Here is a 24,434-nt window from a genome sequence, read left to right on the forward strand (position 1 = left end):
GGTACGTGAGTTTTTGAGGAGGTACAAACTAAGTCTTCCCACTCAGTTGCCGAAAGGGCTGCTGATTTCCACAGCTGTCAGTTTTCAAGGCTACCCCAAAGGTCTAGAGAAGGGAATGGGGGGAAGGGTTAAGTTAAAACGCCACCACGCCAGCTGCTTCAGAGGTTCAACATGTTTTCATCAATAAATACCCTTCAGTTTGTTGCAAGCCTTTTGGCTAATTTCCAGAGTTCTGAAAAAGTTGATTGTGACAATTTTGGCCAGAGTTGTTTTTTCTTTGTTTGTTTTTGTTTTTGTTTTGCTTTTATGGAGCAGTTGATTTTCTGAGATCTTTAGCTAGCCATTCCCTCCAAGTAGAATCTTAAAGAAATCTTGCCACAGTGTGGTTGGGAATTTGCCTACAATGGAGCACAATCCTGAGAAAGCAGAAGTTGACAGAAGTACTGGGATAAACTCTTTCCAAGGATAAACAAACAGTTGTCAGTTGTTGCCTCTAAGGCAGAGAACTGGGGAACTGGACAAGGGAGGAGTGAAAAGATTTTCCCTTTTGTACCTTTTGAATTTGGTACAATGTTCATGTGTTACCAATCCAAAAAAAACATTTTAATATACTTATAAAAGGAGGAAGCAGTAGGTACTTTAGATTTTCCCTAAAGGTCTCATAATATATACCACACCCTGTCTATTTCTGAGAAATTTTTCATTCGCTTAAAGAGTCATTGCCAAAGCCATTAACAACCAAGATAGTAAAACAGGGGGCTGTGACTTAGGAACTCTTGCTCGTCAGTTTATTCTTTTTCCCTATGGATGGTTACATCTCCATGATCTAGCTTCTTTTTCCCTCCACAAAGCCCTACTCTGTACTATGTGATAGAATATATTTCATACACTCATCTTCTTCACAACTCTTCTCACAGTTGTAAGTAAATTACTGAAGTGGGTAATTAGATGTATAATGTATGCTCCAAGAGGGCAAGCCCATAGCATTCTTATTCACCATTCTATCCCCAATTTCCAGGATAGTGCCTGACACATGAGTAGGTGCTTAGTAAATCCTTATTGAATTGGCTTTACAGGATGCAAGCTTTTAGCACTTGATGCAAGCCAGATAAAGCATCATGAGGGCCATCCACCCCACTAGAAAAAAATTCAGCTCAAGATTTCCAGAGTACTCTCCTGGAAAAACATGTATCTTTCCATCCTCATGGGCTTTTAGGAAATTTCTGTAGTAACTGATTACAGAAACAGATGTCAGATTAAACAAAAGGTTTTGGCTACGCTGTAAAAACGAGGCTATAAAAAATTAAGCTGAAAAGTAATTTTCCTTCATCACTGTTAACCCTGACTGAAAATCTTTTCTCAATAAGCAGGTCAAGCCATAATATTCCCTACCCCACTCCCAACACCATCCCTCATCCCTTTAAGGGCTGGCTTGGTTAACTTTTCCACGCTAGTTCCCACAGGACTCCCAGTCCGGCTACTATGGAATCTGGTCTGCTGAGTGAACATGTCAATATCATCTCCACCAAATTCCGTTTGACATTGCTTCATATCTACTAACTGCAGTACCATAAGACATACTCATCACATTGATCTGAGTTACTCTGGAGAATATCTAAAATAACTCCATGTACTTCAAGGCTCTGATTAAGCATCATTGGGATAATGATAAGATGCCTGCTGACTGAGAATGTATATTACATAACCAACTCCTCCCTGTATACCATGGCACTACAACCACCCCAAAGGGATTAAATGTTTTGGTCTCCCTCACTACAGAGCTATTCAGGAGAGAACTGAAGGGCATTAGGTTAACACCTGTCAAGATTCATTCATCGAGAGGATAGTCAGATAGGATAGCACAATTCAAGTCATCTACTCATGCTGGACAATTCAGTTAGATTTTTCCCTTTGCCCACACTCCCAGGTTAAAGATAAATTGGCTCTAAAGTTTATGATAGAATCCATTTAGGTTGCTCTATCTATTTGAGCAAGACAGTTGGCAGCCCAGATAATTAATGCCAGGAGGAACCCTGAAGCTCACTGACCAAACCTCTGATTTTACAACTAGGAAAGTAGGCTGATGAAACTAAAGGCTTTTTCAATGTTATAGTTAGCTAGTTGGCAGGGTTGGAACTAACACCCAGGTTCTCTTTGTGCCAAGCTAAAGATGGCTCCACTAAGTATATATAGTATCAAATTCGCCCCAGGGAATCAACCCATCCTTCCAGGAAAGCAATCACTTGCCAGATAGGTGTCCCAGGTATCAAAGCAAGAGCTGAACAGGCAACCCAAAAGGTCACCTTAATATAAACATCTAAAACTCTTGTCTTTAAAAGTGTACTATGTAAGAAAGTAACATTTTTGCAAAAAATTAAGACAAGGTTGTTAAAGTTATACCAATTATAATTATATTATTTCAACTTTATCAACTGTATGTACATTTTTAGTACAGAATGCATCTTTTATATTCTTTTAAAACATAATTTTTACCCTGGCTGGTGTGGCTTGGTGGATTTAGTGCCAGCCAGTGAACCAAAGGGTCACTGGTTCGATTCCCAGTCCAGGGCACAAAATATCTTCCTAGTGTGGGGCATGTGAGAGGCAATCACACACTGATATTTCTCTCCCCTCCTTCTCCCACCCTTCCCCTCTCTAAAAACAAAATCTTTAAGAAAAAGACATGTTTTCATTAGTATAAGACAGCCTATATATGCATGGTTGTGCATGTATATGTGTAGGTTTAATGATATAATTCTTTTTCTGATATCTCTTTTATGTATACAAACATACATACATACAAGGTAGGTTATCCTTGGTTTTTTTTACAGTCACTCAATTTTGAATTTTTTCCTGTTTAATTAAATACTCTCTCTCATGAACACTAAATATCAACATTTATGTCAGCATAAAGTCAGAAGCTGTGATCGGGTTATTCATTTCCCAAATGATTTAAATACAATATGAAATGAAATTTAACAAGTCATGGAATGTTAGAGTTGAAAGTGAGCTTACAGATCCCTAACTACCGCCACTTTTTGAAAGATGCAGGCTTGGGGCCCCAGCAAAAGACCTTACCACAGTCCCAGATTCCATTAGAAGCAGAACTAGCATCATACCCTGGCATCTCGACATCAGCATAACATCCTTCCGCCTTTATCACTTGCAAACAGTGCCCAGTGGTACTTTCCCAGAGAAATCTCTATCTGGACGCTGTCACCTTCCGTCTTCCTAGCCCGCTGGATGATTCCAAGACTCATTGACTAATAGAACTAGATCTAGCTCAGGAGTTGCAACCTAATTGAATTTAGGCTATGAATATATTTTATTTAGCTAGCACATCTTTTAAAAAAGGAAAGTAAAGTCTTCTGAATGGGATGAGGCCACTGTACGTCATCCCAATCACTCCAACCCTATTAACCAACTTTCAACAAGCTTCATATTTTTCTGTTTTCTCCTTGGCCTCTCACAGCATTTGAGCCTGTGATCCCTGAATCCAGAGCGGGCACAATTAACAACACACCAAAGTAAAACTAGTTGATAGAAAATGTGAAATATTCTCCCAATAGGCATACTCACTGCCTTACCAATAAAAATCCATTTAGGTTTTTTAGGTTAACCAGTTGTACCAAAGGTATGCAAATTACAACCAGTGAGACAAACCCAGCCCGCCACCTATTTTGGTACATTTCCTAGCTGAGCTGATAATGGTTTTTATATTTTTAAACAGTTGAAAAATTCAAAGGAAGAATGATATTCCATGACATGTAAAAGTTATGTGAAATTTGCATTTCAATGTCAATAAAGTTTTACTAGAATATAACGACTCTCATTTCACATACATATTATCTATAGCTGCTTTCTCATAACAATGGCAATTAATTAATTGCCACAGTGATTGCATGGCCCTCGAAGCCTAAAATACAACCCTTTACAGAAGAGGCATGCAGTTCCCTGAGCTCTATCAAAGAAAAGTTAAAGCTGCCAATTAATTGCTGAAAAGTCACAAGTATTTGTGTGGAATTGCTAACACCTTACTCATCAGACTCAGATGAATCTTCATAAAACACAGCTCAAGTCACGCCTGTCTCCCACCGAAATGTTTTCAGTACTCCCTGCCTATAGAGAAAAGTGAATTGCAAGATTATTCACAGCGCCCAAGACATGGAAATAATCGAAGTATCCTTCAATAGAGGACTTAATAAAGATGTGGTACATCTATACAATGTAATACTTCTCAGCCATAGGAAAAGATGAAATACTGGATGGACCTTGAGAATATCATGCTAAGCAAAAGAAGTCATGCAGAAAAAGTTAAGAACCATATGATTTCACTCATATGTGGGATATAAAACTGAAAGAAACAAATGAACAAACAAGAAAAACAAAAATTCATACCAAAGGGAAGAAGGGTGGAGGTATTGTAGGGGAAAAGGGGTTAAATATATCATGATGGAAAATTTGACTCTGGGTGGTGAACACAATACAATATACAGATCATGTATCACAGAAATGTATACTTGAGCCCTGGCTGGTGTGGCTCAGTGGATTGGGCATAGTCCCGCAAAGTGAAAGGTCGCTGGTTCAACTCCCAGTCAGGGCACATGCAGGGGTTGCAGGTTTGGTCCCCCGTCAGGGCCGCATGACACAGGCGGCCAATTGATGTTTCTCTTTCACATTAATGTTTCTTTCCCTCTCATTCTCCCTCCCTTTCCTTTTCTCTAAAAAAATAAAATAAAGTCTTTAAGAAGAAGAAATGTGCACTTGAAACCTGTATATAGTCTTATTAACTAATGTCACCCCCAATAAATTTAATTTTTAAAAAGTCTGAAGTATTTAAGAGTTCCTCCATGGTCAAGACCTCAACCTTCCATTCCACCCTCATCTCCCAAGCCTCCCTTCCTGTATTTCATATTCCAGACGACCTGAATTATTTGCTGTCCCTTTACATTCTCTGTGTCATTAGTACTACAATAAATGCCCTCTCCTGAATACAGTGCAGTAAAATAAGCAGGACCTTTCGAGTCAGGTCGGGGTTCTAATTCAGACACCTGCCCTTATTAGTTGAGAAAGTTACTTAACTTCAGTTTTCTCATCTACAAAATGAAAATAATAATCCCTACCTCTTAAAGGCTCTAAGATGTTAATGCCTGGCACATGGGAACAGCTAAACAAGTGGTAAGGGTTATTAATTCTGCCCAATCACAATGCTCCTTCCTCCTTTCTATTCCCTTGTCCTCCCATTGGGAAATGGGCTCTCCCTCTGAGGTACACACCATGGTGCCCGCCTGTGCCACTCCTATGGCTCTGATCCATATTTACTACCTTATATGATACTATTCTTTACCTATATCTTGTCTGGGAACTCCTTGAGGGCAGGATCCATCTGTGACTCACACTGTCACATCTGTGACAGCCCTGAGAACAATGACTTGAATATAGTATGCGCACAATATTTGCTGAATGAATGGCATGTGTTCATTGAACTATATATAACACTCATTAGGTGTCTCTTGTTCCACTGGGATGTAAGCAGGGGCCACACCACTTGTTCTGAGTACTACCTAACCTGAGTGCTTAGAAAATGTTCAAACCACATCAGGGACCAAAACTCCTAACATAAAAACAAAGAACAAACAGAAGAAGAGGCAGTATTACTCACCTTCAGATAGGTAGTGTTTTTATTTTTGTTACTTTAAGTTATAATCTTCATCTTGTACTCCAACAATTATAAATAGATCACATTTAAAGGGGGGGGGGAATCAACCATTTCCCCAAGGGAAGTATGTTGAATATCATTAATAGACAATTACCTCTGAGCGCAGAACTAAGTAAATTTAAATATTCAAACAGGACCTACATTTAATAAATTAAGCATCATGCTCAGTTGTGGCTATAACCTCCTCTAGAGCTCTGTACTACATCAGACACAAGCAGGATAAATGTAAGAATCGAGTCCCCTCTGGGCTAACAACTGTCACAAAAACTGCAGCAGGGGTTCCCAGCAGGATGCACCATGTTTCATTAGCTCCTAGAAACACTAGCCATCTGATTCTATGGTCAACTTGATAAATTAAATAAAAAAGGTGTCACTTATTTTCCTGAATTTTTTTAAAAATCCTCACCAAAGGATTTATGGTTTTTTATTAATTTGAGAGACAGTGGAGAGGAAGAGAGAAATATCGATGTGAGAGAGAAACGTCAGTCAGTCACCTCCTGAATGGGCCCCCAACCAGAGATCAAACCCACATCCCAGGTAGGTGCCCTGACCGGGAATTGAACCCACAACCTTTTGATGCACAGGATGACACTCCAACTGAGCATCCTGGCCAGGGCTCATTTTCCTGACTTTTAATACCAGATTTCAATTGCCAAAATGAATCCACACCCATACAAAATGAACTGCTGAGACATGCCAATGTGGGGAGGGACATTTTCCAACAAGACGATAACAAAAAGAAATGTTTCCAACTACATCTGTTGATACATTTCCATTCAGAAACCTCCTGACAGGCACATATTCATCAGCAGATATATTATTAAACTGAAGATGTATCAAAACAACTTACAATATTTAGCTGTTTCCATTTATAAAGCACTCATAATCCATTAATTCCTTGGAGCCTCACAACAACCCTGTGAGGTGGGTATAACTACCCCCACTTTACAGACAAAGTAGTTTGTGCAACCTTATCCCAAGATGGTGAAGCCAAGATGGTAACCCAAGTCTTAGAAATCCAATTCCCGATATCCTAAGAAATCCAAAACACTAATTTGAAAGAATACATGCACCCCTATGTTGATTGCGTCATTATTTACAATAGCCAGGTGCCCATCAGTAGATTAGTGTATCAAAAAACTGTGGACATTTACACAATGGAATACTCACGGCCATAAAAAAAGAAGTCTTACCTTTTGTGACAGCATGGATGGACCTGGAGATTATTATGCTAAGTGAAATAAGCCAGTCAGTGAAAGACAAATACCATATGACTTTACTTGTATGTGGAATCTAACCAACAAAATAAACTGATGAACAAAATCAAAACAGAGGCATGAATACATGGAACAGACTGACAGCTGTCAGAGGGGAGAGGGGTTGCAGGACTGGATTAAAGAAGATGAAGGTATTCAGCAAAAAAAAAAAATATATATATATATATAACATAAATACAAGTGTGGGGATAACTAGGTGGAAAGAGGGTGGCAGGTGGGTGGAGGTGAGCAATGCTGGGGGCGGCGGGGAAGGGGAGCATCTATAATAGTGTCAACGATAAAAATAAAAGTTAAAAAAAAAGAAATCCAATTCCCAGTGTTTTCCTCTCCTTTTTCCTCCACACAAAGCAAGAGCCTACATTTGTTTTCCTCCCACCCCACTGACTCAAACCATCGCCCAGCTAGCACAGCATGAGGAAGCAGAGTGGGAGTATAAACATTACTGTGGTCAACACACTGAAATACATCATGGCTTTGCCTCTTGCTAATCACGTTTTTAGAATCATGCAACTTAAAGGAAAGAAATGGAATGTGGGTTAGCTACTGGGTTTTATTTCCTACCTGTCCTATTTTGGGCTTTCTATGTATACTCAGAAACAGAAAACCAACATAAATATCGAGAAGCCCCCAGCGCCAAATTATCTCTTGGATCTTTTGCGTGTATTCCAAGGTGTAGGTCTGCATAATTGTTGACCCTTACCACGTTCAGTCTCAGAAAAGGAAAGAATAAAAAAAAAAAAAACACAACTTGTCCTAGCTTACAAAACTTTTGCCCTTCCTCAACTGTTTTATGGAACAGTTTTTTTTTCTTATGAATCTTAATCTCTCTGATGTGCCTTAGCTGATCATTTTTTAGTTTTTAGCACAACCACTTTGAACTTACGGTAGACTTCACAAAGCCACTCCCTTCCTGGGCCTTGTGAGGCGCTTCAGTTGACTGTGGATACTGCACCAAGCAGTTTACTGTAATAAGTAAATAAAAAGAATATCGGAACATTCCCTACCTTTTCCTTTTGGTGAACCCTCACCTTTCTAACTACTTTTGTGGCATTACCTGCATATCTTTAACCTCTCAATGAACTCTTCAGTGCAGACACACCCCAAAGCCTGGCCTGTAAGTCTCAAAGGATCAACATCAAATACCCCAACTTTAAGGTGCTGCCAAGAGTTCACTCTTGTTTGGGCCAACAGGACAAACCTTTAAATGAGCAAATTCATTCAAATGACCAGCAGGCACTTTGAGAATTTATATATCCTGACTAAATCAAGCAGACAGCATGTGCCAGGAAAGCCCAGACTCCAAGGGACAAATCGGAAGAGCTACACAACAAATCCCAGCCGGCAGAAGTTACCACTAGGCTGACACTCCAAGCCTTTCTCCCTGCTCTTGGTTGTCTGCATCTGCTTTATGAAGGTCTGCACACTGCACCTAGATGGAGTATGTTTGGAATGAATCCACTCAGAACATAGTCATAAGCATACAGGGCACTTTTGCCAGTGAGTCTGACTTTATTTTTCACAATCATCTTTCAGGCAAGAAAAGAAAAAAATAATCATCACTGCACCCAATCGCTATCATCCACTCTTCTGGGTATATACTTTTGGCACAAAGGGTTGGTTTGCCTGCACTCTTGGTGGGGATGTTTATTATTCTTTCTCTTACTCCAAACCTTCTGCCAACTAGCAGGAATAAAAACTCTACACACAGTAGGAAGGGAGGGGGAGTCCCACAGCTGTCAGCTGTGGCCACTGGGAAAGCCAAGCTAGGTGAGGTTCCTTGCGTCTCATGGCTGCCAACCTTAGCTCTGTAATTTTCTCCCTGGGGGCTGGGCTCCTTATGCCAGGGACTAGACAGGTCTTTGTTTGTTCCACCCTCAAGCAGAATTCAGTGGCATGTGAGGCCATCTGAGCTTAGACTGACCTTAACCAAAACTATAGCTCAGTAACTTAAAAAAAAATCACTGGGCAAAGGTGCTTTCTTTAGAAAAGTAACTTGCCCCGGGAATGTTTTACTGTCCCCACACACCTAGAGACCAGGACAAAACCACTGCTCAGGCTATTAACCTTAACTCCCAATTCTTTAGGAGGTGCTGGGGCAGTTACTTGATCAGCTTGGATGTCCCCTTAGAACAAGCATGGGTGCTTAACATGTCTGATTGTACAGGCAGATTGTCCCTTTCGAACAACAAGCAGAGGCACAGGGTCCGAGGCCCACTATAGATCCTGTCTTAAAAGGTCAAGTCCACTAAAGGAAAAGGCCCAATGTTCTACAACCTCCTTTCCCCCTGCTGTGTGGAAGAACTTAAAGGCCAGAGCCACCGGATCAAGGAAGCACCACATCGAAGCCTTCTACTTACTTCTCATTGCGCTAATAAGCGCGTTGCCGTCTTTGATCACGTCCTTGATGAATTTATTGGTCCTCTCCAGCTCCTGCTCATAACACTTCAGCCTCTCGCGGAAATTGGGGCTGTCCAGGTAGCAGTCGCTGAACTCCAGAGGAGGATGCCCCATGGTTCTGATGGCGGGGGCTGGAAGGAAAAAAGAAAAATACAAAGACCAAGAGCATCAGTGCTACAGCAAAGGGAGTAGATCGGATGGATTGCTCGCCGCCTCCCTCCCTTTGGAGACAGGTACCTGTTCTAAGGAGATTCCTGGAGGAGCTGGCTGGTCTGTACCGACCCGGCGGCGATTGCTTCAGGTGACTGGGAGAGCTAATTAATGCAGTCGGATCCCGGCAGGGCGCAGCCTAGTAATCAACATAACCCCTAGCAATCGCCTTCCCACAGAGGCAGCCGAAACCGCAGCCCCGCTCTCCTCCGAAGACCGGCCGGATCCTTCTAAGCAATTGCAAACTTGACACTTCGGCCCGCCCAGGGTGTAGGCGGGGGTCAGAGCTGGGGATGGGAGACGCCTCTCTCCTCGCTCCTCGCTGCTCCTCGCTTCCGAGCTAGCAGATTTCCTTTGCCGAACTCCGCGGGCAACCCTGATTGCACCGTCCCCTCCCCCTTCTTAAAGACAGAGCCTCTGCCCTGCCCCAGCGAAGCCCTGGTCCCAAAAATGAGCACCCGATCTGTTTCTTCAGCTGCCTTCCTCGCACCCTAGGATCTTGTTACCGGAGTCCCCGGGCTCCCAGCAGTTTTTCCAGCTCCCCGGGAGCCAGCCTATTGTCCTCTTAGGCGCCGGAGGGGTTAAGCCGAGGAGGCAACGAAACGTAGCCTTCCTCCACGGACATCCAAGCGGGAGGAGGAGGGTGAGAGCACGACGTACAATAGCTGCGGTGGCCCGGCGCTTCCCTACGGAAACTGGGGAGCAGTCAGCGCCCTAGTACTCCAGCTGGAAAGCGTGGCGGCCTGGGAGATGTAGTCTTTCCGCTTCACGCCCCTTGACTCCTCCCTGCGATCTCCCGACCACCCCGCAGGGACTGCTGCTCTCCCTGAAAGGTTTCCCAGCCTGCCACAGGCTCGCGGCCCCGGCCCAGCCTCCAGGGGCAGGTGCGCCACACTGGAGTCTTAAGTGGGAAGTTTCCGAAACTGGAGCAGAACCCGTGAGGAGATTGCGAGAGGCTACGTCTAATTTACCATTATTTGACTGGATTGTTTATTTGTTTTCTTTCTAGCCTCCGTCTGAGCTACCAACTTCTTTTTTCTCTACCCGTTCCTCTTTCTCCCTCTCCTAGTGCTCTAATTCCCCTGGGCCTTCAACCTGCAGGGAAGGGTGACTCCTGCTCCAGGACCTCTGTGTCAAGCTCATAAACCCCTGTCAAAAAAATAAAAAATCATAAGGAGGATTTCACTTCTTCCTGAACAGGACCTCAGAACATGGTTTTTGTGACCCAACTCATTGCATAGGCCGTTGATTAAAGCACATGATTTTCCATGTGTAAGTGGAAAACCTAGGAAGAGGATGTTACAAATTGTCTTGCAATTAACCCAAGAGGCGTCTTGTCCATTGTCCATTGCAGGAGAAGAGGGGCTTACTATGAACGTGTGTCTGCCATGAGATTGAGTAGGTAGGGGCTGGAAAATAGTGTGCATGGGCAAAAGGATCTGTTTTGATTTTGGAGAAGTGTTTAGGATTACATTGCCCTGTGAAGAAAGTTTTGAAATGCCAGAAGTGATGGGTTGTAAATGGAGAAATAATGGCAAATTAACCTGTATTAGTATCCAATTGCTACTATAACAAATTACCACAAATTTGGTGACTTAAAACAACGCAAATTTGTCCTGGCTGTTGTGGCTCAGTGGATTGAGTGCTAGCCTGCGAACCAAACGGTCCATGGTTCTATTCCCAGTCAGAGCACATGCTTGGGTTGCAAGCCAGGTCATGTCCCCAGAAGGGGGCGTGAGAGAGACAACCACACATTGATGTTTTTCTCCCTGTCTGCCTTCCCCGTCTTAAATAAATAAATAAAATTTAAAAAACAATGCAAATTGTTATTCTACAGTCTGGAAGTCAGAAATCAGAAATGGGCCTCACTGATCCAAAATCAAGATGTCAGAAGGGCTGTGTTCGTTTCTAGAGGCTATAAAGGGGAAAATCTATATCCTTGCCTTTTCCAGCTTCTAGAAGCTGTCCATATCCCCTAGATAATAGCCCGCTTCCTCCCTCTTCAAAGCCAGCAGTGGCTTATCAAGTCTTTGTCCCACTACATCACTGGGACACTGACTGTCCTGACTCCCTCTTTCAGTTATAAGGACCCACCAAATAACCCAGGATAATCTCCTCATCTCAAGATCCTTAACTTAGTCGCGTCTGCAAAGTCTCTTTTGCCAAACAAGGTCAACACAGGTTTCCGGGAATTAGGGCATGGCATCTTTCATGGAAACATTCTTCTACCTTCCACACAACCAATATCCAATATCCCATAACCAATCTTCCTAATCCTTGAAACAATCCTATAAGGTTAGTATTGTTATTGTGCCCATTTAAAGATATAGCTGAGTCAGAGAGAGGTTAAGTGACTGGCCCAAAGACACACAGTTTGAACTTGAGCCTAATCTGGCTGGTTCCAGAGACACTGCTCTTAATTACTACACTATATTGCAGAATGCTAAAGAGTTTAATGAGGAAACACCTTCTGAAAATTCATAAATAGCCACATCCCAGGGTAGGATTTTACTTCACACCCTTTTTATCTATATGAGAAAATGCCCAAAATGGGTTTTAAAAGCACCAATGCAGGTACTAGGGGAAGGTGCCTAATGAATAGGTATATAGTCTTTCATTCTAGCAGGGCTCCCTATAGCATTCACTCAATAATTAGACAAACATTTATTCAACATTTGCTATATGCCTTGATTAACAGAGCCTATACTTACATTTTCATCACTATGAACTTTATCATTGATATTATTGATATTAGGTATAATCATGCTCATCTAACTTACTATACTCAAAGCGTTTTACAATCATCTGTGTTATTCTTTACACAATGAAGCAAAAGTGCAGAGGAAAACAGATGCCCTGGATAAAATCCCAAGGAAGAAAGAGGGTTAAAATTAGCACTCAGTCCTTGAAATAACAGCTGCCGTAATTGAGCATTATCCTAGGTGCTTTGTACACATATACTTTACCCTCACAACAATTCAATAGGATTGGGGTCTTCAATTTTTTAATCACATAACCCCTAAAGAATTTTGAGAAGCTATGCACTCCCTCACACATTTTTAGGTTGACATCTATATTATTAATCATGTTTAAATGGTTGCAAAGGTGTAATTTCTACTATACTGTACATATTGACAATTTAAAATAAAGCTGTCGTGCTTTAAACGATTTTGATTGGATTTACCATCACACATTAAACACAAAGAATAACAAAAGTGTAAACTTCTCTTTAACCTACAGAAAATGTACATTATTCCTTTTTCTCCTTGAAACCAAAGAATAACAAAAGTGTAAACTTCTCTTTAACCTACAGAAAATGTACATTATTCCTTTTTCTCCTTGAAACCAAAACAAAAGTGTAAACTTCTCTTTAACCTACAGAAAATGTACATTATTCCTTTTTCTCCTTGAAACCAAATGCCCATTGCATTCTCCCCATAGGATTGTATTAGATCATAAACTATATCTGTACCTGAAAGTCCTTTATTGATCACCATATTGAATTTCTCTGCAACAAAACATGTCCATAAATAGAAAGTGAATTTTTTTTACCATAAAGCTCCAAGTAAAAAGTCTTCTGAGTTGAGTTATAATTTGAATTATTATGTATACACAATGGATAAAAATAACATGAAGATATACATTATGATTGTTATTAAACATAAAACAAAATTTTATTGGAAATGCATCTCAGTGAGATGGATGGGGAAAGGGTAGGTTATAGGGCCTTGAGTGAAATAAGTTTCTTGGATATCAAAAAAAAAAAAGATGTATGTGAAGACAATCTGGCTGCGATATCTGTCACCCCTTTGATCACCAGGGTTGATTTGATTGATCTGGCTGGCTTGGCAGGTGTCCCCTTCCCCCCTCACCTATCCATGTGTGTCCCTCTCAAAGCTTCCTGCCACTCAGTCAAAGAGGACAACCTTCCCAACTAGAGGAGAGGACCGGTCTTCAGTCACGGGTGTACAAGTAACTGTGCTCCCCTGCTAGAACCTCCACACAAGCTAGAAAGAAAGAAAGATGAAAGAAAGAAGGAAAGAAGGGAAGGAAGGAAGGAAGAAAAAAAGTTTATTGGATATCAATATTCAAAATTGTTGCTTTGTTTAGCCCCAAGGATTTCTACACCCTGGGTCAAATTACCATAATAAGATTTGTGGCCTTTGAAAGATATGTTTTCCTTCTGAGAGGCTAGGAAAGAATAATGGGAAAGGTACACATAGGGTAGTTCTCAGGCAACTAGTTTTAGACAAATAGTACTAAAGGAAGTTGAATATTTGGAAATTTGATTTCCTTTCAGCTTTATTCATAATTACCAAAACTTGGAAAGAACCAAGATGTCCTTCATTAGGTGAATGAACAAATAAACTATGGTCCATCCAGACAACGCAAGAAATGGGCTATCAAGACACGAAAAGACATGGGGAATCTTAAATACCTTAAATGCACATATTACTAAGTGAAACAAGCCAATCTGAAAAGGGTACATACTGTATGGTGCCAATATCAAGTATGATCATGTGGAAAAGACAAAACTATGAAGATAGTTAAAAGAGTAGTGTTAGCCAAGGGGTGGGGACCAGGGGAGAGAGATGAATACATGGAGTACAAGAGGATTTTTAGAGCAGCGAAAATACTCTGTAAGATACTATGATGATGGATGCATGTCATACATTTGTCCAAACCTGCAGAATGTACGCCACCAAGAGTGAACCCTAATGGAAACTAGGGACTTGGAGTGATGATGATGTGTCACTTCAGGTTCATCGACTGTAACAAATGTGCCACTCAGGTGAGAGTTGGTGGTGATGGCGGAAGTTATGCATGGGTGAGGGGCAGGGGCACATGTGAAATCTCTGTACTTCCCTCTAAATTGCTGTGACCCTAAAACTGCTCTAGAAAATAAATGTTTAAAAATGTTCAGGAAGAGAAGTTCCATTTCCCCTGTTTCTTGTATGTCAAGGTAACAACGCCTGCACAGTCTTGATACAGGATAGTATGTCTTTCCTAAGCAATCACTCTCTTTCAGCTGTGATACTGTGGGAAGACCACTGAGCTTGGAGCAAGAGAGATAATACTGATCTGAAGCTCATTGTTCTTGTTCTGAAAGACAGCACCAGAGCCCGAGAGGATTCAGGCTGCTGACAGTGATATTCCTAGAAAAACATTACTATTTATATAACCACACAACTTGATCCCTGTTCATCGTCATCCTAGGAAATTAAAAAGCCAGGCTCAGAGGAATTTATATTTCAACTTACACAGAAACTCCAGCCTTGTTTGTGGTCTGGTTAATATACCGTCACCACTTAGGGCAGTGAAAATACTCACAAGGCCTGCAGCATGGCCACATGGCCAAGACTCCCCTTTGGAGTTTAGGAACCAAAACCTGAAATCCTGGAGCTAATCATTTGAGTGGATGACTCCAAGGTGGAGTTGCAGGACAGCTACAAGTCTCAACTCTGTTCAGCTCAGGTCATCCAGGATAGGAGATTCTCAGCTTCACATGTCTGTCCGTCACGTCCTTCACGCTGGAAAGAGAACCATAATCCTTTAATCCCAATGAAGCATATCAGCCTCCTATAAATTTCAAATTGCTTTCACAACTTGAAATATATAAAGAGAGGGAAACCACAGAAAACAGATGTTACAGGTTCTTAGGAAACGCAATGTACTGCCCAAGAAAACCAAATAAATATCCAATATTGACTTAACATGCCAGCTTTTGCTTTCTCTTGCCCATCTGGGACCACAGCTAGCCTCATTAAAATATTTCTTTACAGTGCTTATTAACCATTTGCTCCTCTCCACATACGAAAAAAATATATAAGGAGCTCTTTTAAAAACTGTCTGAGAGCCTGAAAAGAAAGGCCATTTTCCAAATGACATTTGTTAAGTTTCATTAATTTATGAGATGTATTTTAAAAGAGTTTTATCTTAAAGATACAAATTAATATTTTATAACCCCTGTGCTCCTTATAAAGAATCCTAAAGCTCTTTGTCTTAAAATGCTTCAGTCCTTCTTTTACAAAAAGGTAGAGAAGATACAGATGTTAACTGGCCTACATCAGTAACAAGGAGAGAAACTTGAGGGGAAGAGTGAGATGCGCGGGGAGAGGGGCCAGCATAGAATGAGGACTTCTCTTAGGCCAGGCATTTTACATAAAGGATCTCGTTTACTGTATATACCAAATCATTAAGGAAGGCTCTATTGTCACCTTCATCTAACAGATGAAGCAACTGAAACTCAGAAGAGTTAAGCTACTTGGCCAAGGTCACACAGGAAATAAATAATGGACCAGAGATTTAAATCTGGGTCTGACTGTGAAGCCAGTTTTTTGCTCCAGTGTCACAATGCGCTTCCAGTCCAATATACATTGCTATCTAATCCCCATTCCCTACTGCTTATGTGGCTAGGTATACTTAGTACTGTAAGATGGAAAAACAGTTCAGGGTCATTTGTTGGTAACAGTAGCAAATGATTTGAAATGATCCCAGGTTTAGTATTAATGAAGGCTGTATGTTGAACTTCTCTGAAGAGCTGTCAGATCTCGTTCCCATGCCATGTCGGCCCGACCCTTTAGAATTTCCACACTTACACCGCATGGAACATAAGACAAAGGACATATCAGCTCCCCTGCCCCAATCACATGGCTAGCCTTGCCCCTAGCTCTAGCGTAGTCTAAATCCTGGACTACTGTTGGCACCAGTCCCAGACCCACTCTTGGCTCTGGCCCATTTGCTGCTTTGACTGCAGTTGGCCTGGTTTCTTTCCTTAGCTTAAGCCAAGATTTTAGGAGCCCTAAGTGACAAATGGTCAAAGGAAGGGAAAAATCCTTTTCCCTAGTTCTCTATACATCTACATCTCCACTTACAACACCCTCCTTCGTATCTCCCTTTTTGATATTTTTTTGGTGAAAAAGAGCCATCAATACATAGCTTTAAAAATGTGATCTATTTTAATCTATGTGATCAACCACCTTGAAGTTAATAAATAAATAAACTTCTTTATTTATAAGATTCACTGTTTCCATCACATTTTCATCTCTGCAGGACCATATCAAAGCTCTCTATACTTAAGGACCTGGGAATTTTCTCCATGTGGCCATTTTCTGTGTTCATTTTAATTTCCAATTATCCACAGGTCAAAAAAGGAATCCAAACAGAGCCTATTTCAATTCTGAGACACTTTATAAAGGTGACGAAAAAAACATGGCTTTTTACTTGTAAACTCCCAGAAAGATATCAATACCCACCAATCTACTGCTGTTCTCATACAATGGTTTTGAATAATAGCATGAATGGAGATTTCCACTCCTCATTGTGGCAACAGTTAAGCTTTCTGGTTTCCACACTAGTTCATCTGACATCTGATTCTAAGTAATAAATAAATGTGATTAAATAACTGTGAATGTGCATATCATTTTATATGTGGTCATTTTAACTCATATCACATAGCATATTACATACTTTTAGGACAATTACTAAAATGACAACTTGAATAAAATAAAACAACTGAAATAATTTCCAAAAGGTCTCTGGCCCTGGGGGTGATAAGATATAAAGAAGCCTTCAGATAATTGACCTTAACAAAGTTCTTTTAGTTTCTCCTAAGGTAAAACAGCACAAGACAAAACATGCAATTCTTTCTATTTTTAAAATCTCTCCTTTTTTCATGATTAAAACAAGCAGTAGACAAGTGCTCAGAATAACATCATTGACTGCAAATGAATATGCATTTATACTTAAAGTAAAATATTAAGATATAAAATAAAAACTTTTAATAAGGTATTCTAGAACAATACTATCCTTGGCCCCTTTTCCATGAATTTGCAATAATATCAGACTCCTGATTTTATAAATGAGCACATCACACAATGGACACCAAGATGGTTGTCTCAGAAGGCAACAGTACAGTGGCAATGCCCTGGCAAGGAACCAGTACATGACAATCATGATATCTCCCCTTCGTTGTTAACCCAACATTACCACAGGAAGGGAACTGGTTTCACAACCTAAGGAAAATGGCAGCATAGGTAAATGCGGTTCTTGCATCCTCCCACAACCACATCAAAAATACAACTAAACTATAGAAAACCATCATTCAGAACCACCTGAAATCTTGCTGAAGGAAGTCCTACAACTAAAGATACCAAGAAGAAGCCACATCGAAACAGTTAGGAGGGGCAGGAGAGGCAGAACAGGTAGGTCCCACAACCATATGTGGCTTATAAAAATCGGGAGGGATATCCGGGCTGCAGAGGTCTCCTCTGAGAAGTGAGGTGTCCCAGCCCCGACACCAGGCATCCCCTTCCTGGGTTCCAGTGCTATGATGAGAAGTCCCCATAACTTCTGGCTATCAAAACCAACGGGGATTGAAGCTGAGTGAGAGGGAGGGCTTCTGGAGTCTCAGGCAGTTCCTCTTAAAGGGCCTGTACCTGGACTTACTCAGACTTACTCCCTGTGAGCTCCAGCACTGGGGCAACAGCTCGAAAGGCACTAGGGACATACGGGGAGGAACTGAAGTATCTGGCATGAGGGCAAGAGCTGGAGGGGCAGCTTTCTCCCAGACAGAAGTGTTGACAAAGGCCATTGTTCCTTTGCTGAGTCCTCCCCGCACAGAGCGAGCAAGCAGGTGCCATGTTGGAGTCTCTGGCTCCACTGTTCACCCCACCCTGGTGACCCAACCCCACCAACTTATGGCCCCACTCAAGCTGTTTCCAGTGGCTTTCTTGTATGAGTGGCCTATCTTGGCTCATGTTTCAGACCTTCCTAAAATTTCTCAAACAAGCAGCATCTGGCCTCAGCACGCCTCATATCTCTCACTAACTGGCCCTAAGCCTAGCACTAGCAGTAGCCAGCCTTGGTTCTCAGTTTGGCCTCTCCTGGGCACCTCGAAGTCCAGCACGAATAGCAGTCATCTGCAGATCCCTTTGTAGTTCATGCCAGGCAGCCCCAGGCAAAATGCAGGCAGTGGCTGACCATGGTCTAGACTTCTTGGGAGGCCCCAAAGCAAGCACACTCAGTGGACAGCTTCACACATCAAAACACCACATTGTAACAATTTTTATATCAGAAAAAATATACCTCAAAACAAAGACCATAAAAAGAGATCCAGAAAGACACTTCATAGTACTCAAGGGAAGAATCCAACAAGAAGACATAAACATTATAAACATATATGCACCCAACATAGGAGCACCCAAGTATATAAGAAAAATCTTGGAGGAATTCAAGAAAGAGATGGACAGAAACACACTTATAACAAGGGATTTTTACACCCCACTGTCAACAACGGATAGATCTTCCAAACAAAGAATCGACAAGGATATTGTGCCACTAAACAATGCCTTAGATCAAATGGACTTAACTGATATGTATAGAACCTTTCATCTCAAAGAAGCAAAATACACATTCTTTTCAAATGCACATGGAACATTTTTAAAGACAGACTACGTGATAGGACACAAAACAAGCCTCAACAAATTCAAGAAAATTGATATTATATCAAGCATTTTCTCAGACCACAATGACCTGAAACTAAAAACCACCCTCAAGGAAAAAACTCAATAACATTCAAATTCACAGAGATTGAATAACAGGCTATAAAACAATAATTGGGTTTATAATGAGATCAAGGAAGAAATCAAAAAGTTTCTGGAAACAAATGAAAATGAATGCACAACAGTCCAAAACCTATGGGACACAATGAAGGCAGTCTTGAGAGGGAAGTTCATAGCAATACAGGCCTACCTGAAAAAGATAGAAACATTTCAAATAAACAACCTAACCCTACATCTGCAAGAACTGGAGGAACAACAACCAACAAAGCCCAGAGCGAGTAGAAGGAAGGAAATAAACAAGATCAGAGCAGAATTGAATGACATAGAGACTAAAAGAACAATTCAAAGGATCAATAAATCTAGGAGCTGGTTCCTTTAAAAGATAAAGAAAATTAACAATCCTTTAACCAGACTCATCAAGAAAAAAAGAGAGAGGACCCAAATAAATAAAATCAGAAACAAAAGAGGAGAAATTTTAACTGACACCACAGAAATAAAAAGGATTGTAAGAAATCACTATGAACAACTATATGCCAAGAAATTTGAAAACCTGGGTGAAATGGACAAATTTCTAGAAACATACAATCTTCTAAAACTGAATCAAGAAGAAGCAGAATGTCTGAACAGACCAATAACAGCTTGTGAAATTGAAGCAGTAATCAGAAAACTCCCTGCACACAAAAGCCCTGAGCCAGGTGGTTTCACAAGAGAATTTTACAAAATATTTAAGGATGAGTTAACCCCTATCTTTCTCAGACTATTCCAAAAAGTCCAAGGAAATGGAAGACTCCCAAATTCTTTTTATGAGGCCAGCATCATCCTAATCCAAAACCGGATAAAGATACAGCAAAGAAAGAAAACTACAGCCCTGGCTGGTGTGGCTCGGTGGGTTGAATGCCAGCCTCTGAACCAAAAGGTCGCATGTTTGATTCCCAGTCAGGACTCATGCCTGGGTTGCAGACCAGGTCTCCAGTGGGGGCTGTGAGAAAGGAAACCACACATTGATATTTCTTTCCCCCTTTTCTCCTTCCCTTCCCCTCTCTCTAAAAATAAATGAATAAAATATTTTTTTTAAATAATGGCAGAAAAATTCCCTAACCTGGTGAAGGAAATATGCACACAAGTCCAGGAAGTGCAGAGTCCCAAATAAGATGAACCCAAAGGGGCCCACACCAAGACACATCATAATTAAAATGCAAAAGGTTAAAGAGAAAGAGAGAATCTTAAAAACAGCCAGAGAAATGCAGTTAGTTACCTACAAGAACTCTCCCATAAGACTGTCAGCTGATTTCTCAACAGAAACTTTGCATGCCAGAAGGGATTGGCAAGAAATATTCAAAGTGATGAAAAGCAAGGACCTACAACCAAGATTACTCTACCCAGCAAGGCTACTAGAATTAAAGGGCAAGTAAAGTGATTCCCAGACAAGGAAAACCTAAAGGAGTTTACCATCACCTAGTGCTTATTATACGAAATGTTATAAAGGATCTAATAGAAGGAGGGAGGAGGAGGGGGAGGAGGAGGAGTAGGGAGAAGGGAGGGGAAAGAAGAAGAAGAACAAGGAGGAGGAGGAGGGAAGAAGAGGAGAAGAGGGAGAGGGAGAAGGCAGAAGGGGACAAAGGAGAGGAAGGGGAAGAGGAAAAGCAAGAAGAGGAAGAGGAGAAGGAGGAAAGGGAAGGAGAAGAAAATATCAAAAATATAAAAATGTTAATAAATACATATCTATCAACAATTGAATCTAAAAAACAACATAAACAAATAAGCAGAGATACAGAGAACATTCTGATGGTTGCCAGATAGGAGAGTGTTGAGAGAATGCATGAAAAGGGTGAAGGGATTAAGAGGTACAAATTGGTAGTAACAGAATAGTCATGGGAACATAAAATACAGCATAGGGAATACAGTGAGTAATATTCTAAGAATTATGTATGGTGTCAGATGGGTATGAGATTTATTGGGGTGATCTCTTAGCAAATTATATAATGTCTAATCACTGGGGTGTACACCTGAAACTAATATAATATTGTATGTCAATTATAACTGAAAAGTAAAAAGCAATTTAAGAATAAAGAACCTTACTAAGAATGAATTGTGGGTGAATTCACATTTCAACCTTCAAAAAGCTCGATTAGACCAATAAGTTAATCTACCAATTATTCTTATGAAAAATACTTCGAATTTTAAGTTTATAATGTAAAATACTGAAAGGTAAATAAAACACTGACATCAGCATTTAATTTACATTAACATTACATTACAACATTTACACTAAAGATTAAGTCCAAGGCACGCACTTAATCTTTACAACAACCACCTTGCAAGATAAGAATAGCATTCCCATTCTCAGATAAGGAAACTGAACCTTAGAAAAATGAAGTAATTTGTGCAAAGTCACACAGCTTGCAAGTGGTTGAGCTGAGAATCAAATGTAGCTACTGGGATCCTAGGACTTCACCCTTAACTACTGTGCTAGCCTGCCTCTGCACTGAGATATCAATTCCGTCACATTGGCCAAGCTCTGAAAGCTGCCTAAAAAACTAATGTTGACAAGGAGAAAAGGGCACCACCATAGACAGATTGTGGGAATGTAAACTGGTATGAATGTTTTAGAAGGCAATTTGGAAATATCTACCCAAATTTTAATGCATGTTTTCCTTAACTCAACAGTTCTACTTTTAGGAATTTGTGCTATAGATTTCACCACAGAAGCATGCAAAAACATGGAAAGTATATTCACTAAAAGCATTTTTTTTTGTAGTAGCCAAACTGGAACCCCCTGAAATGACCATTGTGGGACAGAATATATAAATAATATACGTTCCTACAATGGCAGATTATGCACAGATAAAGAGAATTAGTTAGTACGAAAATACATCCAAAGTCTGTAAGTGAACAAAGTAGTTTCACATTAATATCTAGAGTCTGATCACATACTGTGTTTTTTATATTATATAATTTATAAGGTGTATAAATTAATTGTATCTCAATAAAAATTGGACTGTATATGTGTATATGCATTTATTTACAAATAATTTTAATAGTCCTGATTTGGGGGATTGGAAATGAGATAGAGGGAGGGAGAAGTTTTCATTTTGTAGCATTCTGGACAATTTAAACTTTTACTATGAGCGTATCATATTAAAAACAAAATTAAGATAAAAAACTGAAACTTAAGGAGGATCATTTAATTCAGTAATATTTGAACTTATTTGGCCATGAACATTTTAAGAAATACATTTTACACCATAGAGCAGAACATAGATATATGAGGTCTGTTTGGAAAAAGTCCAGCCATTGTTAATATAATGAGAACAGTTTCGTGATATCAATGTAACCTGGCAACCAAGGAGAGTGAACTGGAATGCACATGTGTGAACAATGACAACTTCATTGTACTAGTCAGTGGAGGTGGTAGACGCCCTTGAGTGAGCGTGCGTGCTGTGTGACCATCACATTCAAAATGGCTGAGCAAGTAGAGAAATGAATCTGCATCCAATTTTGCATTATGCTTGAATATTCTTCTGTGGAAACTATTTGGGTGACTCAGAAAGCTGCAGCGATGGGCAACTGGTGATTGGCAGCTTCATCAAGACAACACGCCTGCTCATACATCATGTCTTGTGCAGAGTATTTTGGCAAAACATCAAAATCACCCAGGTGACTCAGCCCTGCTGCAGCCCAGATTTGGCACCCTGCGACTTCTGGCTTTTCCCAAAACTAGAATCATCTTTGAAAGGGAAGAGATTTCAGACCATTGATGAGATTCAGGAAAATGCAATGGGGCAGCTGATGGCGAATGGAAAAACTGTGTGAGGTCCCAAGGTGCCTGCTTGGAAGGGGACTGAGGTGACTTTGCCCTATGGACAATGTTTCTTGTATCTTGGATCTTCTTCAATGTCTCTATTTTTTCATATCACGTGGCTGGATACCTTCTGGACAGGCCTCATATATAACTGAAACAAGTTTCATCACATACTACTAGAATGTGCTCTATTATTTTCTATTCTATTCTATTCCTTTAAAAAAACATTGCTCACTACTCACTGAGATGCACTCAATAGCGGTGTAAAGGAACTAGGAGGGCTCATTGGAGAAAGGCTGATACTACTAGAATGTGCTCTATTATTTTCTATTCTATTCTATTCCTTTAAAAAAACATTGCTCACTACTCACTGAGATGCACTCAATAGCGGTGTAAAGGAACTAGGAGGGCTCATTGGAGAAAGGCTGATTCCTTGTCTGAAGCAAGAAATGTACCAATTCAGGCAGAATCATCTTGTCATACCAGAAAGTGAGGACACTCTCAGTGATCCCTGGGTCACATGTCAAATTGACTTACAGCTACTTCAAAGGGGCTCCCACTATTCAAACATGCCATGATTTGAGCGTCCATAAAAATAATAACCAAAGTCGACTGAAATACATTAAATATATTTCAATCCACAAGTTAATAATTATAGTACAACAAAACCTCACTAGTCACCTGTAGGGCATGTTAGGGAAAAATCTCCTCATTTTGAAATCAGTTAATTAAAAGGTGAGAATCAGACATCTATTCTGCCTTTCCTGTACAAACTCAGAGTACCCAAATATTGATGAGTGAAGTTTCTCTTTGCAGAAGTACTCCAGATAACAAACTAAAAGGAATTATTAAAAGGATAATAAAGAATTACTACAAACTGGCCTTGCAGACATCACAGCTGCCTCAAATCTTCCTGCTCCATCTTCTTCAACCGCACTGTGTCCTTCAACATCACTGCCGACAGTGAGCCCTTGGGCTGCGCCTCCTTTGAGCTGTTTGCAGACAAAGTTCCAAAGGCCACAGAAAACTTTCTTGCTTTGAACACTTGGGAGAGAAGATTTGCTTATAAAGGTTTCTGCTTTCACAGAATTATTCCGGGATTGATGTGCCAGGGTGGTGACTTCACATGCCACAATGGCACAGATGGCAAGTCTATCTACGGGGAGAAATTTGATGATGAGAATTTCATCCTGAAGCACACGGGTCCAGGCATCTTGTCCACAGCAAATGTTGGACCCAACACAAGCAGTTTCAAGGTTTTCATCTGCACAGTCAAGACTCAGTGGGTGGACGGCAAGTATGTGGTCTTCGGCCAGGGGAAAGATGGCGTGGATGTTGTCACAGCCGTGGAGCACTGTGGGTTCAGGAATGGCAAGACCAGCAAGAAGGTCACCATTACTGACTGTGACAACTCTCATAAATTTGACTTGTGTTTTTTCTAAAAAAAAAAAAAAAAAGAATCACTA

The 24,434-nt window shown here is 40.6% G+C and overlaps 2 protein-coding genes across 2 annotated transcripts in view; one reads left to right on the top strand and one right to left on the bottom strand.

Annotated features, from left to right (window-relative positions):
• OPHN1 (oligophrenin 1) overlaps nucleotides 1-9,973 on the bottom strand; it is a 279,618-nt gene extending 269,645 nt beyond the window's left edge. Inside the window, exons 1-2 of the mRNA XM_054574254.1 lie at nucleotides 9,631-9,973; nucleotides 9,354-9,524 (exon numbers count right to left, since the gene is read on the bottom strand). Coding sequence (XP_054430229.1) covers nucleotides 9,354-9,507 — 154 coding nt within the window. The 5' untranslated portion in view covers nucleotides 9,508-9,524; nucleotides 9,631-9,973. The remainder of the gene's footprint in view (nucleotides 1-9,353; nucleotides 9,525-9,630) is intronic.
• On the top strand, nucleotides 9,591-24,410 carry LOC129071095 (peptidyl-prolyl cis-trans isomerase A-like). The gene is given in 4 exon segments (XM_054574226.1): nucleotides 9,591-9,694; nucleotides 10,099-10,246; nucleotides 17,929-17,965; nucleotides 23,896-24,410. Coding segments are annotated over 4 exon segments (804 nt in total).
• Nucleotides 24,411-24,434: the final 24 nt, after the last annotated feature.

This window comes from Pteronotus mesoamericanus, unplaced genomic scaffold (assembly GCF_021234165.1).
Source record: "Pteronotus mesoamericanus isolate MK-2021 breed Mesoamerican mustached bat unplaced genomic scaffold, CSHL_Meso_final contig_256, whole genome shotgun sequence".
Taxonomy (NCBI): domain Eukaryota; kingdom Metazoa; phylum Chordata; class Mammalia; order Chiroptera; family Mormoopidae; genus Pteronotus; species Pteronotus mesoamericanus.